At 42.5% G+C, this 18,341-nt stretch overlaps 1 protein-coding gene across 1 annotated transcript; it reads right to left on the bottom strand.

The window, feature by feature from the left end:
• Positions 1-889: 889 nt before the first annotated feature.
• TAF5L (TATA-box binding protein associated factor 5 like) lies at positions 890-17,557 on the bottom strand. The gene is made up of 5 exons (XM_018573366.1): positions 17,490-17,557; positions 16,271-16,415; positions 11,614-11,718; positions 2,330-3,057; positions 890-1,713 (listed from the first exon to the last, which is right to left on the bottom strand). The coding sequence occupies exons 2-5, from the start codon at positions 16,410-16,412 to the stop codon at positions 910-912; spliced, it is 1,779 nt and encodes a 592-aa protein (XP_018428868.1). The 5' UTR covers positions 16,413-16,415; positions 17,490-17,557; the 3' UTR covers positions 890-909.
• Positions 17,558-18,341: the final 784 nt, after the last annotated feature.

Raw genomic sequence — 18,341 nt, 5'->3', positions numbered from 1 at the left:
TTGACGATTCATGATCGGAAAGAGCACGGAACTTGCACGCGCAACACTCTAATCAGCTAGTGATGTCAGTGCTCGGTCCCACAACTGCAACCCCTTCAGCAATGGAAACCAGTGGAAAGCAAGTCATTTTAAAAAGGTGCCCAGCAACCTATGTACTTCAGGTAGCTCCCAGTGCTCAGCCCACTCACAAAGCGAGTCCCACAGAGACAAGATAAGCACTGAGGCAATACCAGGAGCTCAGAATTGGGAGAGCATTCCACGGCTAACTTTTTACCAGAACTGAGCCTGGAAAACACTGTACACGGGAACCTGGTACTTGAAGGTCACAAAAGGTATTTGAAGTGTAGAGAAGATGAATAAAAATAAAATGGTGCTAGCAAAATTAGGTTAGTCTTTTACACAGCAGAGCTGAAGAAAAGATGTCCATCCTCCTAGGACACTAGCAAAAACTGAAACATACAGGTAGGAAGAATTATCCTGGGCTGACCTATAGTTTTTTATATTAGCTAGTGTCCCATCATCCTGTAAGCAGCAGTATGACACAAAGGTGAAAGACTTTATGTGTCCCTCTCGAAGGAGAAAGAAAGTCACGTTTATGTGACAGTTGGATTTGCACAGGGAAGATGTCAGTGCACTCTGATCTTTTTTTGTAAATTCTCTCCCTTATTTTGATTCATGTGCTCATTTCTTATATGAAAGCCTCCTAAAACAAGGACTACCAAACAAACCTCTACCTTTTCATTTTCTATAACATATGCCAGGTATGTAGCTGAAGCACATTAGAAATCCAAAGGCCTTAAATGGTGTAAAAATACTAAGAATGTTGGAAAATGCCTAGGAGTTAAATTATCCTCAGAATAAACGTTATCCGTTTTAAATTAAAAAAAAATTAAATGTTCTCAGTAGAAACTAGCATAAATGCTCCTGCTGTTCTTGTGCAGTTCCAGTAACCATAAGTAGATTACATGCCATAAATTGGACATTCAGCACATTATTAGTCTGCCCTGTGTATACACCAACTAGTTCACTAGAAGAACCATCAGAAGGGACGTTGCAATAAGTATTTCGAATATCCCATACACGGACAGAGTTGTCCATAGATGCAGATGCAATTAAGCTGCTGTCTGGACTAAATGCAAGGCTGTTAATATTGTCAGTGTGACCTCTCAGCTCTTTATAGAGTGTTCCCGATGCCAAATCCCATAGTTTAAGACGTTGATCCTCCCCAGCTGAGGCCAAGTACCGTCCATTTGGGGAAAAAGCAAGGGCAAGCACAGGCCCTCGGTGTCCAGTAAAGAGTCTTACAGAGTTTCCTTGCTGACTGCTCCATAATCGAACTGTTTTATCAGTAGATCCTGTGGCAAGATAATTGGAGTTGGGGTGAAATTTAATGCAGTCAACATCAGCTAAATGCCCTGCATATATTCTGAGAGGAAATGTCCTATCAAATGACCACAGCTTGGCAGTGCGGTCATGAGACCCACTTGCAAAAAAAAGACTACAGGCACTAACATCTAAATCCCAGACAGGATACGCATGACCTTCATACAGGACAGTATTTGTGTAGGATTTGAGGTCCCAGTAGCGTATGAATGAATCTTCAGAACATGACAAAAGGCCAGAGCTATTGGAAAGGAAACGGGTACAATAAACTGGCCCACAGTGTCCTCTAAGTATCTTCATTTCACTACCAGCCTGATCTTCATCTTCACCCTACAAAAAGAGAATGCAACAAAAGGTCAATATCATGAACGATGCAGATATTATATGCGACTGTGTCAACTCCACCATATTGTATCAAAGATTCAAAAGAACATTTTTAAATACAGCTTTTAACTGGAGAGCTTTGCTTTGCAGAATTCCAAAACTATGTTACCCTGGGTAATTTAACAGAATACAGCAGTGGGAATATTCTTTATAATTGACAATATCACTGTCACAATCTTTAAATACGCACGGGAATTGTAAACAGCAGGAGTAAAGTAGCATAAAACATAAGGGACATTAATCATTATACTGAAGAAATTGCACAGGTAACATAACCTGACCTTCCAAAGAACAACTTAAATTATTTTGACATTTTATTTTTTGGTTAATTGAACTGCTTTTCCTAATCTTAATCCAATAAACTAACTGCTAAATGCTTACTTAGTTTTCATAGTAACACAATATGACGTGCAGAACTGGGCATTCAGAAGAGACTAAAGTAGTACATCATGGGAAACCAATTATAAGGAATGCACTGTAATTCACTGGATATTGCAGTTACAACCAGTTCCTGATGAGAATAAAACCGTCGACACTTAATTATACATGCAGAAAATCATACCTCCTCTTCTAAGATATCACAAGCTAGTCGTATGTGAGAAACATTCACGGTGTGTGGTTGTGTTTTCAGTTTTTTTGACCTCAGACTCCACAGTTTCACAGAAGAGTTGTCAAATCCAGCAGCCAGAAGTTTGCCATTAGGGGAAATCTCAGCTGTGTTCAGCAAGTTTTCAGTGTTGTAGAATGCATAAAAACACACAGTTGTCAATGAAGGTGGCCCATCCTTCACTTTCTTTATGCAGTCTTGCAGCTGTTCAAGAGCAGCTTCATTTTGCAGAATAGGAGCTGGAACATCCTGTGAGTCAAGGTTGTTGCTCTCCCCTCTTGCAGAAAAGGTATCACTTGCATACAGCTGGTACTCTGTGAGTCTGACTGGTTGAACATCAAGCAGGATGTGCATGGTGAGGGCCTTGAGAAGGGCACTGTTGTTATCACTTTGAAGGTAGCGTAGAAGGTAGTTGTAGCTATCCTCTTGCAGGTGGACCACATACTTGTTATCTAGAAATGCTCTCAGTTTGATGTTTGAGTGAATGTCCTGCATGGTCATTGTAGTCTGAAGTTGTTTGATTATATCTTTCTGTGCTGGATGATGAAGAAACATGCCATGGAAGCGACTGTAGAAGCTATCCACCATGCTTTTAAGGCTATTTTGGACCATGTCCAGGTGGAGGTAGACGAAGAGAGGATATAGTAGAGATGACACATCTTGGCTGTAGGGGCAATTTTCTTCTGCAATAAAATAAATACATTTACATATTCCTGGAATTTATGTCAAACCAAAATTGTTTATTCTAGTCTTGGATAGAGTGGGGAAGGATTAAAACCTTCTAAGTAAGGTTTCTACTGCTATATGTGGCTCCATTAGATAAATTTATCCTCGCTTCCTGTCCTATTGAAAACACTACAGAATAAATTCAGTTGAATGTGACTTCTACTAGCTATAATTAAAAGAGTAGATCCACTTTTGCAGTCAAATTTGAGAGAACCCCACTATATGTTTATGTGTTCCTATTCACACAGCATACCTAAAAACTATTTCTCAAAAATATTTCTTACCTTTTAGATGTTTCTTTGGTGAAGGCCTTTGTGCAGATTCCAAGCTACTCTGAGCAGTTTCAAAGTGAAAGTAGAGGGTCAAACTGAGGGATGGACTGAGCTAATTCTCATTAACATACAACATTTCTAAGTCTTTAGCCCTTTGTTAGTACACAGTGTTCAAATCTAGTTTATAACTGATATTGAACTCTGCCAACAAAGTACAGACATGGTTAATTAGAGTAAACATAACTACCCACAGCCCCCTCCTTAACGTTGCATAGCGGGAAAGATAGGTAGAATTTAAAGAAGAACTCCATGATTTTTTTCTTAATTAACCCTTTCAGTGAGGCTAGCCTCACAGTGCAAGGGTTAAGTGTTCGTTTCTGTCTAGGTGCTAAAATAATAAAATTATACTCACCCGAAGCGCTGAGCCGGCCAGCTGTCACGGCGCTCCCTCCAGCCTATCTCCTCCTTAGCAGCACATTGTAATGTTTCTTAGTGTCCTCACAGCTATACACAGTGTATAAACGTGATGATTTGCTGGACCTTAGACTACAGCAGAGGAGGGGGAGAGACATTCCAGGGACCAGTCTAAGAAGAAGCCGGCTCAGAGCAGACCTATTAAGATAAGCTACTTTATTGGTCAATTATACCAATGCCAACTATGCGATCATGATTATGTTATTTTGATTATATTTGACTATATCAATACACATGAATGTAATCATTGGATATATGTATACAAATACCTTATGTAGGGCAATGTATGATATATGAACTGTATCGAATTTTAACCTCTGTTTATTGCTAATTTCTATTGTTTGTATATAAATACATTTTGATATTAATTTTAGTCAATCATATATGCTTGGTCAATTACACCTTTCCGGAAACCCTATTATTTCTTGTTTTTCTACAGTGTATAAACGTGATGTTTTTCTGGACCTTAGACCACAGCAGAGGAGGGAGAGAAACATTCCAGGGACCAGTCTAAGAAGAAGCCGGCTCAGAGCTTTGGGTTAGTATATCTTTGTTTTTTTTTTAAACCTAGACACAAAGAAGAATTAAACCCTTGCAGTTTCGGGTTAGCCCCACTGCAAGGGTTAATAAAAATTTCCTGGAGTTCTGCTTTAAGTATTATTTTAAAGCAGGTAAAAATGTGAGCAGCCCCCCACAAGTTATGAATCTGTTCATTCATAACTAGGGACATAGGAAGATCACTATGTGCTCAGTTTATGAATGAATAGGATCACTCAGTACAGAGGCTTCCTGTCTATTCCTAACTGGGGGTAGTACTATGCCTTCTCAGTTTGTGAATGAATAGGAAGCCTCTGTACTGAGTGCTCCTGTTCATTCAGTGCTGGGGCTTTCTCTTTGGAATATTTCTAAATTAAACACAAGAAAAAAAAGAAAGAAAACACAATTCCCTCCCACACATAACATACATGTGCAACATTGTGCACCGTATTGTGCATGAGCTGCGGTGCATTATTAGAACACATCGCAGTGCTTGATTTGATTTTTTAAATATAACATTAATTCAACTGCGTTGACGCATTGCTGTGCGTTGTGATACGCTGTGTTACGATTAAATGTATGCCTGCATAATTTTATTAAAACACACACCAACACAGCACACAAACTGCACTGCAGAGCAGGCGATACCACAAAACAGATTTTTAGCATAAGTTGCTTGTTTAGTTTTGCGTTCCTTCATTTTTTTTAACGTTTCACAAAAATGAGCAATTTAAAATTTACAAATATCTTTTAGATTTAGTTGGAATCTTGTAAATTATGTTTTTTTGCGTGTACAGATACTGATTTTAGTGTGCTTTTATCGATTTCATTGTGTGTTTTTATTGGTTTAATATTAAATTTGATAAACATTTGCGCAAATTACTGAAGAAGCTACAAAATTATTCTCCTGGTCCTGTGCATTCAGGAAATGTATGGGGGGAGCTGCAGTTGAAGAAAAAAAAAAAGTGAAAAATTGCAAAAATGGTCTGGCCACGTCAAAAGTGGAATGCATAGCTTGGCAGTGAAAGGGTTAAAAGGAATTGCAATAAGAATATAAGCAGTCATTTTGTTTATTTTTTTTAATTATTCAACGTAAATGAGAACATGTAACAAATATAAAGTAGGCATGATCCCAATTTGGCTGCAAAAGTGTAAATACACTAAAAGGCATAACACTGAAATAATACCTTAAAATATATGTGCTCCCTTTAGGGTTAAAGGAGAACTATGGGGTCAGTGTATTTCCCCATAGTTCTCCTTAGGGTAACGGGAGGACACAAACTAGCGTCCTCCCGTTAACCTAAGCTCAGTATACCGCAAACTACAGCTTGCGGTATACTGAGACGCCGCAGCCGGAGCGGATCCCGACTTAGACGACGGGATCCGCCCAGCTGCGTGAGTGACAGCTGGCTCTGCCTATAACACCCCTGCGCGGCCGCCGCCGGTTCTCCCCCATCACCTTGAATCCCGGGATCCGCTGCCCCATCTTGAATCCCGGGACCGCCTTCTACCAAACCACAGGCCAGGAGCTAGGATCATTCCACAGAAAAGACACCACTAACAATAACAACATTAGGTTCATCACCACGTATAACAATAGTTCTAAGGCCATTCAAAATGTCATCAATAAAAACTGGCATATACTAAAAAAGGATCCCAGATTAGGCCCAATCCTACCCCCCAGACCCACCATCAATTTCAGAAGGTCAAGGAACGTGAAAAATAGGATAGGACTCAGTCGTCTAACTCATGAATCAGACATTACATCAAAGAATTTTCTATTTGACGACAGGGTCGGAATCTTCCAATGTAAAAAACCGAGGTGCCTAACTTGCCAATTTATTCAACACGGTCAAACCAAATTCTTCGACCACCTCAAGAAACCATACTACATTAAACAATTCATTACATGCTCCCACGACCATGTGGTTTATGGACTGACTTGCCCCTGCGGACTTATATATGTGGGCCGCACTATACGCCCTTTACGAGCTAGAATTGGCGACCACAGACGTCTAATCCAGAAAGGGGATCTGGATCACAGTGTCCCCAGACATTTTACCTCGAAACATCACAAAAACACCCAGGATCTCCATGTTTTTGCCATTGAGCATATCTCTAACCACCTATCACCATCGGAACGGTTTCACACTCTATGTAAAAGGGAGACGTTCTGGATTTACAAACTAAACTCCCTTTCACCAGTCGGCCTTAACGAGGAAATAGAGATTCACACTATATTATAAATTGGGTAGGGTCCCCCTTTCCATATGTCATATACCACGGCACTTAATTATTCTATTTGTCTGTTGCATTCCCAGTACTTTCTATAAGAGTGCATTCATACACCAGATACACACACACAGATGCGTTCGCCCATGCGCAAATAGGCATTTGTTTTTAATCAAATTTTAATTACATTTTATTATATTCTAATATCAATTGTAATACTATTGTTGATTTTGGCATTAACTATTTTCTAGAAGATTCGCATGTTAGGGGCATACACCAGTTCGGGACCTCCATATGCCTACAACGAACACACTCCTGTATTATACTAACTCCAAAATCAAGAAGGAATTGTTCTTTTAAATTCTATTTTTAGCACCAAAAGTTTATGTCATGTAAACTAATTGATTAAGCCCCCCCCTGGTTAAACAGCAGGATTAAAAAGCAGACACCTTAAGGTCTGTACATGCCTTCACATACAAGAACCCTGGCAGCCAAAAAAAAGCTTGAGTACTCAAATCAATACCAATTCAGTTCCTAAGTTTAACTTAGCTCTCTTTTGTGGCTCGCTAGTAATCCAACAGTTATTGTCATCGACACTGACCAATAGTGAGGTGCGGAAGACGTGGATGAGAAAACGAGACTTCAAGAACAAAAGTCAATATTTGCAAAATTGAACATAAGCCTTCTTTCTTGTCAACACTTTAAAGTTTATGTTGTAGTGCGCTTTTTGTGTTGTTTTTAGATGCTTTTATTGGATTGACTCCTAAAGATTACATAATAGAGATTCATCAAATCTTTTGTTGACAAGACCAGTTTGGATTTTTTGCATTTTAAAAGCTGTAGCTTTTAAACTACTTTGCATACCAAAATTATTTTCACACTTTTTTTTTTTTAATATACTGTATATGGCCTTCATTAGGCAATTTGTTATCAATGTATTAGGCATTTTCTTGGACTGTGCTGTAATAATTTAAACATTTTTTTAAATGCTTCTTTAGGTTCACCAAACATGGTACAATCTGACCATACAATCTCCATACACTCAAATTTAGATAAAAAATTTAATACAAAGACCTACCTAAACTATCTAATCAATTTGTATCCAGTCAGGCAGGCCCTTGCACTACATACTTGTTGGTAGATCTAAAAAAAATTGTACAAAGTGTAACATGTGTGGTGAGCGTTACACTGAATCGGTCAGCCACATTATCTTCTCTTCTCACAAGTAAACCTCCTGTGAGTGAGAGGGAAGAAGATGCCAAGTAGCAAGTGGATTAAAACGGGTTATTCACTCACTGGTGATCACATGATCAACCAGTGAGAGTAGCAACTGATCATCTCTTTGGGTTCCCACTGTGCAGAATTTTATGTTGTTGTTCCTGCTGCTACAGAGGAATTACTCCAGTGCTAATCACAAAACCAATTGCCTTGGCTTTTGACCATGTGACCCTCACTGGAGGAGTCTAAAATAGCATTGCCTCCAAAAAAGGAATTTCAGGCAGAATATTGTTCTTTATTTACACATCAGCGAGATTATCAACAAGGCTTTAGGTTAACATTTGAACATAGGCCCCCTTTCCAATTTACCATTTTAGGAATTTTACAATTTCAGTAAACAAAAAGGCAGTGCTTAGTGCAGGGTTTCTCGAACTTGGTCCTGCAACTGTTGAAGTGGATTTCTATCCACTTCAACAGTGGCTTCATTATACCCCCGGGCAGGCCACCACTGAGCCAGATTCACATCTTTCGCACAGCGCCTTGAACTGCAGTGGCTGAGTACTGCTGGGTAGATTGATATCAGTCTGAGAATACTTTTAGTTACAGCACCTGATTGTGAGCCGGGAGGAGAAGAGCAGCTTATCTGTCTCAGGTAAGTATGAGATGGTTGGACGGTGATAAAACTTCTTTCCTAATCTTTGTTACTAAGCAATTAATTCTGTGTGTGTCTGTTGTCAGAGATGTGCACAATGCAGAGAGAACACAGTATAAGTACATAGGATAACATGACCACTGACTGCAGGGGGGTTAAATTCCTATCGCCCAACACCCGGGATATGCAGTTCCGGGCGCATGTTTTTTTTCCCTTTCATCTACATTCAGCCTTGCTTCAGGCAAGTAGGGCTAAATGCAGAGCAGGGGAAGCTGTCGCTCATTATTTACAAGCTGTCCAGATCACTTATGATTAGCCTGCTGGTCCGCCCCCCCCACTTGTTGCCTCCCTGCCATGGTTTTTGGAGTACCCCTACTCATCTGGGGAACCAGGGACCATGCCAAAATGACATTAAGATGGGGAGCTGATCAGAACAGCTGTTCTCCGGTCTGCTCCGTGTTAACAGGGAGACAAGATCTCTGTATTCACACAGCCTTCCTCTCTCAGCTGTCACAGGAGATTGAGCACAGCTATACTTACCTTCCGATCCGCTGGTACAGGTGTACCACCTACACCCCATACTGCCGTCCAGTGCAGCCATGCACCATTTTGATTGGAGCGCCCGGATTTTGAGTTTTGCTTGAAAATTGAAAGCACTTGTTGGTCAGCGCGGTCCACTGACCGCACTGACCAATGAGAACTGATTCTTAGCACGGTTAAATACAGTTTTGGTTAAATTTATTTTTTGTATCAGGACAAGTAGATTGTTATAAGGAATAAGTAGATTAGGCCCCCGCTTTAGTCTTTAGACAAGTAGTTTTTTTTCACAGGCGGGGGGGAATTTCCACACTCTGGACTGTTATACCGTACCAGATATGTATTACTTCATACACATAGACAAATCTGCAAAATTACGACAGTACACGATATGCACTGTTAGTTTTTCAGCTGACCACCAATGCATTGTTAGCGTTTCAACTGCCAGTGCACCTATTATTTCTGCTGAGCACCAATGAAATGTAAATTGTATTATTTATGCCTATATTATGATCAAACTAACATCACGTGAGCTGTAGATCAGAAAGTTATTTTAAGGGTTCTTCGAGGGTAAAAAGGTTGAGAAAGGCTGGCTTACTGAATGTTAAAGTGACATTAAACGCTCAGATTTTTTAACATAAACCAATACTGTAATGTGTGCCTTACTATAATCCATGGTTGTTTCCCTTCTCTTTGCTGCTCTTCCTTTTAAATCCTCATGTCTTCTCATGCTGGGGGAGAACTTCCCTTTGCAGCTGAGTGCCTCTTCCTGTAGTGCTGGCTCCGGTTGCAAACCTACACACAGACACCATGTATCCATTTCAGAGACAAGGCAGTCTGCTGCAAAACAGAAGTTCTGCCCAGCATGAGAACAGATACAGATTTAAAAGGAAGAGCAGCAAAGAGAAGGGAAACAACCATGCATTACAGTAAGGCACACATTACAGTATTGTTTTATGTTAAAAAATCTGAGGGTTTAATGTCACTTTAAAGGAGAACTATGAGGTGAGTGCTTTTCACTCACCTCATAGTTCTAGCCGACCTGTGACAATGAGACTGTCACAGGTCGGCTCAGTAGATCGGGAAGTGAGCGAACACATACCGGTGTTCGCTCACTTCTCGATCCTGTCACGGCTCTCTGCCGTGACAGGGGAGGGGCTGGATTCCCCCCTCCCCGATCCACCAGCGCTGACTGGCGGAACGGACGGGGGAGGGGGCGGGTGCAGCTGGCTCTGCCTCTAGATAGCCAGCCAGCTGTCACTCACACAGCTGGGCGGATCTCGACATCGATGTCGGGATCCGCTCCGGCGTCTCAGTATGCCGCGAGCTGTAGCTCGCGGTATACTGAGCTTAGGGTGACGGGAGGACGCTAGTTTGTGTCCTCCCGTTACCCTAAGGAGAACTATGGGGAAAAGCCCTGACCCCATAGTTCTCCTTTAAGTGTCACTGCTGGAGGATAAGGCTAGCAATACATGGCCCGATTTTATGTAGCATTGTCACCCTCTGGAAGCGATAGTCAGACTAAGTAAGAGACAAACAAATAAAAGCCTAACTCCTGCTAATTATTTCCAACTAGTTACAGCACTAAGGATTTGAATAAAAGGACTGTTGTAAGCACCCTTTGTCAGTATAATAGTTTGAAAAAATCCCTGTTACTGTCACTTGTGCTAGGCAGCTTTGCCTGCATGTAATCATACAGTCATCAGAATACAAACATTTTTTGTCTGCGCCTCACAACACCAACTTCCTCCCTTCCCCCTCACATAGGAGATGGCATACTGGGAGAGCTTTTCAGTTCAAGCAGTATCTAACCCTTGTATTAAAACATGCTGTATATTTTAGGGCTGCAGCTAACGGTTATGTTCATAATCGATTAGTTGCCAGATTATTTTTTCAACTAATCGATTGGTTGTATAAAAAAAAGAATTCTCTCTAGCTCTCTCTCTCTCCCAACTAATCGATGATGGGAATAGTTCCCAACTAGCCCTAGTATATTTAAGAGCATATAATGTTTTCAACAGTTACATGTTAAAGTACCCTGTTTGTACAGATACCTTTAAACACCAAGTAAAGCCAAACTTTTTTTGGCTTTAGTTCTTTTTTGGGTCACAGTACATTTACTGTGTCATGATCCCTCATGTGCTTTGGTATCTAGTTTCTGCTGGTCTCTCTTCACACATATCAATGCAATGGAAATCAATAGCAGGTTGGCGGGAAGGAGGGCGGATCACATGTCCTCCATCTCAAGCCAGCACGAGCAGCTGCACAGAGATGTGTACTCCTTAGGCAGGGAGCACACATGCTGCTATTGCTCCATCTAGATACTGCTAGTGATAGCAGCTACTGCAGCAAACGTAATATAGTTAGGTGATGTAATAAAATGTTCCTGGGATAGATGGAAGTGGCCGATTTTAACATGCAGTACCAAACCGGATTCTTAATTGTAGGACCATCATCTTTTGTCACTTCCTTGGGGCTGTTTCAGCTAAATCATGCAATCTATGTCTCTCTTCCTAGACACCACTAGCATAAACACACACACATTTATTTTAGTACAATTATATAGTACATAGAATATTTAAACAACTCACCTGAAAGGAAATTCCGAAGTCGTGCAAACTGCAATTCATATTGTTGTGGGTCAACCTGGCAGGGTGCTGAAGACACTGCATTGGCACAGCTAGATTCTGCATGTACTAAACAAAATACAATAAACAAACACACACATGAGTGCAGTACAGGCTTCTTTTAAAGAGATGCTGTAATTTAAAAAAAAACAAAAAAAATCTGCTGCAGTTACAAAGTCTATATACTTAGGCCCCGTTCCCACTGCGCGATATGCAAATCGCGGGTTTGTCGCGCGATATGCATATTGCGCGACATCGCGAGATTTGCCGCGCGATATCCCGTTCAAGCTTGCATTGAGCAAGCTTGAATCGCGGCTAAATCCGCTCCAAAAAGGGTCCTGCTGTAGCGACACACGACCCGCGACAGCAGGACCCTTTGCCCCATTGAAATGCATTGGAGCGCGATATCGCGCGGTAACTTGCCGCGATATCGCGGGAATTACCGCGCGATAAATCGCTCAATGTGAACGAGTTTTCTGAAAGTCAAAGCTCTGGTACTTGCAGATAGTGGCAAAGTCTGCTGCTGCTCCCACACATTCCAATTTGTCAATCACTAGGAAATACTGCTGCAGAAGAGTCAGGAAGAATGGGCAAGCTTCAGCACTACCTGTCAAAAAGGGCCCAGCATTTAGTTGTAAAAGCAATGTAGCAGAGGCTGCCGTACCTCTATGTACCTGCACTGTATACCCAGAGCAGTTTTATATTTATTTCATGGAGAGTTCTCTTTAAAAGTGCTTTTCTGAAAGCATTTGCATTATCTCTGATAAGTTTATACATAGTCCATTCTAAAAAGATTTCAGTGCCAAAGGGATTGTACATAAAAAAACGAATTCCTTTCCTAGGAATCCTCCAGGATGGTTGGCTAGAGATAGCTTTACCCACCTGCTTAGCTGGGGCACTGGCCCTTTCAGCCCAAGATGTCAACAATACTCTGGTTGAGTGACATGTGATCCTCAGGGGACAAAGACATAAGTCATACGGATTACCATGCATGTCCACCAGGCTTTTGGCTTTGGGGCCATTAAACAAAATGAATAGGGAACTGGATATTCTAAAGTCTCTGGTATATTCATCCCGTGAGGCAAACTCCACTTCTTTAGGGATTCTTCCAGAATGATGACAAGACTACCCAGTTTTGTGGAATTCAGTGACCAACTTAGGGTAAGAAAAAGTTATTTAATTAAAAAAGCCTGGGGTTTGGAGATCCGGCAAGCCAAATTAATAGCCATCAGGAAAGCAAGTTTAAGAGTCAAGTATTTTCTAAATTTTCTTCTAATGGTTTGAAAAGGCCCTGAAGTCATATTGTCTAGAACAGTGGTTCTCAATCTGTGTAACCTCAGGACCCACATTTGTCCTTGGTCATTAAGTTGCGACCCAAGTCGCGGTGCAATGGAACGCACGGCATTGCAGTACCACGCGTTCAGGTGCGGGGGATTAAACTGTGGGAAGGAGGTGCGTTTGGGGTGCCATTCAAATGAATGACACCGCAACGCACCTCCAACACCAGAATGCGTAGTAGGTGCGATTGTATGGTACAGTTTGTTAATAACACGGGACTGTTCGATTAATGCACTGTACTAGCATAAACAGGCCCTCAAAAACACTGACAGACACAATCTCTCACACACACACCTACACAATCCCCCCCAAAATTATAATTTTTTTAAGATCCACCAAGTCTTCCTACCTTACGAGAACTAGAGGGGATCCTTAGCCTGGGGACCAGTGTGGGCTGCTGTGCTGTGACGGAGTTCCATCCAGAAGTGCATTGCTTGTACCATCCCCCTTACGTGCCCTTTAGAGATGCCGGGAGCCAGAACGTGGCATCACTCCAGTCCAGGCACCTCTACAGGACACGCGAGGAAGCTGTAAGCAATGCACGTATGGATGGAGCTCCCTCGCGGCCATTGCTCCATCCTATCACACCTTAAGCTGACATTCTGCACCGAGCAGCAGATGAATGGCTGCTTGGCGCAAGAACTGACAGTGCTGCGCTAGGGGGAAAGCTGAAAAGCCTCTCACCTAGAAAAGTGGAAGGCACGCGGCGACCCACTGAACACAGGGTCACGACCCACCAGTTGAGAACCAAGGGTCTAGAACCATTAGAAGATCTCAGGGCCTGTTCACATAAGTTTCATGTCCTGATCAGGTGCGGATCTGCAGACGCGGTGCTATGTGTTTTGCCACGTTTTTGATGCGTTCCAGTTTAAAAAAAAATTTTTTTTTTTTTTGCTGGAGTGGGGCTGTCAGTATGTTAGCTGCAGTGCAGTGCGTTTTGATGCGTTTTGCGTTTCCTGACCGTACAAAATGTGACATGCAGTATTTTTCCGTCGTAACCTGAACGGACTTCGCACGTGAGAACTGTAGCCCATAAAACACATAGGGATACATTGGGATGCATTTTTAGTGCAGGAGCGTACGGATCAGGTCAGCACAGAAAACGGACGTTGTGTGAACAGGCCCTCAAGAGCGAACAGTTAGGCTACGGACTAAAATAATAAATGAGACTGAATTGATATTTGCTGGCTTGATCTCATAGTGACTAGTCCAAGTGCTATTCTTTCTTCAGATCTACCCTTATACTACATTACTAACCGACTTTCTACATTGCAGGAGGGTTGAGATTACCTTGTCTGATTGTTCTGTCCTCTTGTGGAATTTCCAGACTGCCAGTTGTAACTCCCTTATGATGTGTGGGTGTAGGATGTTTAGTTTGGATAGAACTTCTGGCCTAAGGGGAAGTTACATTAGTGGATTCCTGTGCTGGAAAGCCAAGAACCATGCAATTCTAGGACAAGGAGAGGCTCTAAGGATGATTCTGCAATGTTCCAAGCTGATCTTCATTATCACTGTCTATGAAAGCTGTGTCGGAGAAGCTGTTGTAGGCAAGCACATTCAGACCTAGTGGACTTTCCAGTTTCTTGTTCTGTGCAGTGGCAAGCAAGTCTATCTGAGGGTGACCTCAGCATCTGACTAGGAGCTGGAAGATCTCTGGGTGGATTTCCCACTTTCCCTGACTCACTGACTCAGGGAGGTTCACCGTGCAGTTTTCTGAACTCTTGATGCAGGTTGCTGTCAGGGGTTTCCAGGTTTCTATCTGTTCAATAAATAAGACGCTCCGGGTTCCCCTGCAGAGACTACCTAATGGTTCATGTATGCTACCACCAGAGTGTTTTCCAAGTGATTATGTGCATGTTTTCTTAGAATCCTGGTTTTAAAGTAGTGGAGGGCTTTTCCTACTGTAACTTAGTTTTGGGCAATGTCTTTTTCCAAATGTGAGCCCCCAATCCCCAGGTGCTGGCATCTGTAGTAATACTTGCACCAGAGTCAGTATTGAGTCAGGTTCCTCCTTGGTCCACAGCTTTGCAGATTTTTTCACAGAATTTAAGTGTAAAGCCTTGGTGCTGAGGCTAGCCTAAAAGGAAGTGCTTGGAATAGAAAGTGATATGTTTTTGAAATCCCTGATGGCAAAGTTTAGGTATTCCTAGTGGTCTTTGTGAATTGGGACATGAAGATAGGTATATTTTATGCCTAAAGTTGCCATGAAAGTGTTAATGGGAGGTTTTTTATGGTCTAAATTAGGGATGCACCGATACTAGTATCAGTATTGGTGCCGATACAGAGTATTTGGGCGAGTACTCGTACTAGCCCAAATGCTTCGATGCCTAGCCATAGTGACAAGAAGCATGGAGACGGCTTCTTTGCTCATCGGGAAGCCGGGTGGCGAGTCTTTACAAGCTGTCCAGCTAATCAGGAAGCCAGCATCAGACTTTGGGTTTACGAGAATGGCCTCCAGGTCCACCAATCTGTACTTCTTATGATGCAGAGGTCGCTGCTGTGTCACTTTCTGGCACCTCACTGAAGACCCCTGCTCTGGTACACTGGAAGTGTAGGTTCTCAACATGGAAGAGCAAAGGTGCATATGCACCTCAGGCCACCATACTGCTACCCTTAGCAGCAGCAAATAATGGGCTTCTCTTCCGCTGCGTGGAACCTATTGAAGAGCTCTCAGGACCTACCCCCTATGTCAGAAATTAAAGAAAAGCAGCTGGGGCGGGGAGTGGCATATTTTTTTTGCAGGCTGACTGGAGAGAGTGTGCTGGGAAATGTTTGCTATTGTACTGTGCGAAGTCCTTCCATGTACACCTTACTTTAAAAGCTAGTTATGAATTGATGAGAGTTTGCCACTTAATGCACTGGGGACCAGGTCTCTCTTAAAGAACTAGCTACCCAGGTTGGAAAGTGATAACTAAGGAGAAAGAAGCTAATAGCTCATCTGACCTCAACTAAACATACTTCCTTGGGGCCTCTTCACCTCCAGACCACAGGACCCTCTGGCCTTCTGTATCAGACCTAGGCTGGAAGGGGGGGGGTCTGTGACCCCTGTAGCTGACCCCTAGGGGAAGAAAAATAAACCAGGAGCAGGAAATTGTGTTTTTCTAGGTAAACTTGAAACACAATAACTGAGATCACTCCTGGGAGCCTTTATAAACTCTCTAGCCTTGTGTTTCCTGCAGGTGGCCAGAACCCTTGCCAGTCAACCACCGTGGAGAAAGATTCAGGAAATAAACCCAATACAACTTTTTAGTGGCAAAACTATTGCAACAGATTATCTGCTTACCATTTAGATTAGCTGCCATTTCCTCTGCAGTCTGACAAAGCCGCAGCCCTTGCTTTAGGGATCCTTCAATATCTATATAGTGGCGGCGTTTTAAATAGCAAGTTACTGCCAACTGAATCTGCTCTGTGCGAACCCGCTTCATGGTCTAAAAAAAGATATACAGAAAAAAAAGTTATGGCATTCACAAAACAGTTAAAGATCTCCAGGAAAACTTGTATTAATCCTTGCAATGCAGGGATAGACCCACAGCAAGGGTTAAATGCTAGTTTTTGTCTAAAATACAGTTATAATCACCCAAAGCTCCCTCCAGCCTGTTTCCTCCTCCACCGCAGCACTGGAATGTTCCTCAGCTTCCTCATATCTATACACTGTGTATAAACATGTCCTTAGACCACTGCAGTAGAGGGGAGAGAGGCTGCCGGGATCGGTCTAAGAACAAGCCGGCTCCAAGGATCAGGTGAGTACAACTTTTTTTTTAACCTAAGCAAAAACGAGCAGGTAACACTTAGCCCCACTGCCAGGAATAACATTTTTTTCCTGGAGTTATTCTTTAAACATTCAATACTAACATATTCACAGGCTATAGGGTCATACAGAACAGCTAACCCCCCCCCAGCAAAATGCACAAGGAAATTAATATTGATTTCATACTCAAACATAAGACCTGTTTTAGGAGCAGCACTGTCCTTAAAGAGTTGCTGGTGCAAGCTAGCTTTTAGTTAAAAACAAAAATGCACACCAATAACAAATCAGATCCTACTAAACATTCTGCTAGCAACAAAAAAATTATCATCTCTAATACAGTTGTTGCGTTAACTCAAAGAAGGCTTTATGAGTACAAATGGATTCACAACTGCAGATCTTTCTTTCCCCAACACTACAGATATATGCATTGGGTTTGAAGCAAAGATATGAAGTGACATGACCCAGTCCATTACAAGCATGAAAGTACAAATGTATTCCCAGGGCAATAGGTCATACAAAATATCAACCAAGATCACAAACCAAATCGCATAGCTCCCCTGTGAGGTGCCAATGCATCCAGCAAGTGATGCTGTGTTAACAAGGAAGGGTATCCTATTCCTTCATAAAAGCAGCCTAGGTACTGATACTAGTAAAACATAAAGCTCCGCCTTTTTCAGTCCCCTCACTGAACATCTTCACCTTCTGACCGATAATAACAGTCTGTGCAGTTTTATTTTCAATGACAAGGGCATACTCAGAATATGCTCGCCGTTCTCCAGCGTCTGGGTGCTAGCGACGCGCGCTACTCGGAAGCAAGCACCGCTGTAACAGTGGTTCTATCGAACACCGTGAACGACCATTGATAGGAGGACGGAGGTGACGTCTTCGTAAACAGTCCTACGTCATTTCCGGTCCTCGGCTACTGGTCCGCACTTCAACTGAGGGTAGTGGCTAGTTCCTATCCTGCAGATTGCCCTGTGATGTCACAGGAAACATGTGACTAGTAAGCAGGAAATAGTAGCCGGTAAACTCTAATGAATAGGAGCTGCTACAGTACAGTGGGCAAGAGGCTGCAAGCAGATAACACGTTTTTATTCATGTAGGTCTCCCTCTCTTCCCCTCTCACTCCCTCTGTCCATCTACTTTTTACATCATATCCTCTCTGTGCCTTTTTCTCTGTACACTCGCCCTGTATACCATCTCTCCCTGTATCCCTCCTCTCTCTGTCCCTGTATACCCCCCTCTCTCTGAGCCCCCTCTCTCTCTCTGACCCCCCTCAAATCCCACCTGGTCCTGTCCAATGAATCCAGTCCTCCAGGAGGGGGAGCATACGAGAGGCGAGTATACGAGTAAACAGCTTGAGGTCGACATTAAGCAGCGAAATGGGCCTATAACTAGCACATTGAGAGGGGTCCTTCCCTTCTTTCGGAATGAGCTTTATCTGAGCCCGGAGGGAATCGGCAGGTAACGGATTGCCCTTTAGGATGGAGTTGAAAGCCCCGGTGAAACGGCTACCGAGAAGGTCACGGAAAGTCTTGTAATATGTGAGGGTAAAACCATCGGGACCAGGGGCTTTACCTGGCTTCATGGCTTTCAGGGCTTCCTC

Source organism: Nanorana parkeri, unplaced genomic scaffold (assembly GCF_000935625.1).
Source record: "Nanorana parkeri isolate BGI_ZX_2015 unplaced genomic scaffold, ASM93562v1 scaffold2349, whole genome shotgun sequence".
In the NCBI taxonomy this organism is placed as follows: Eukaryota; Metazoa; Chordata; class Amphibia; order Anura; family Dicroglossidae; genus Nanorana; species Nanorana parkeri.
Note: the sequence above shows the minus strand (reverse complement) of the source record. Positions and strands in the feature narration are given on the sequence as shown.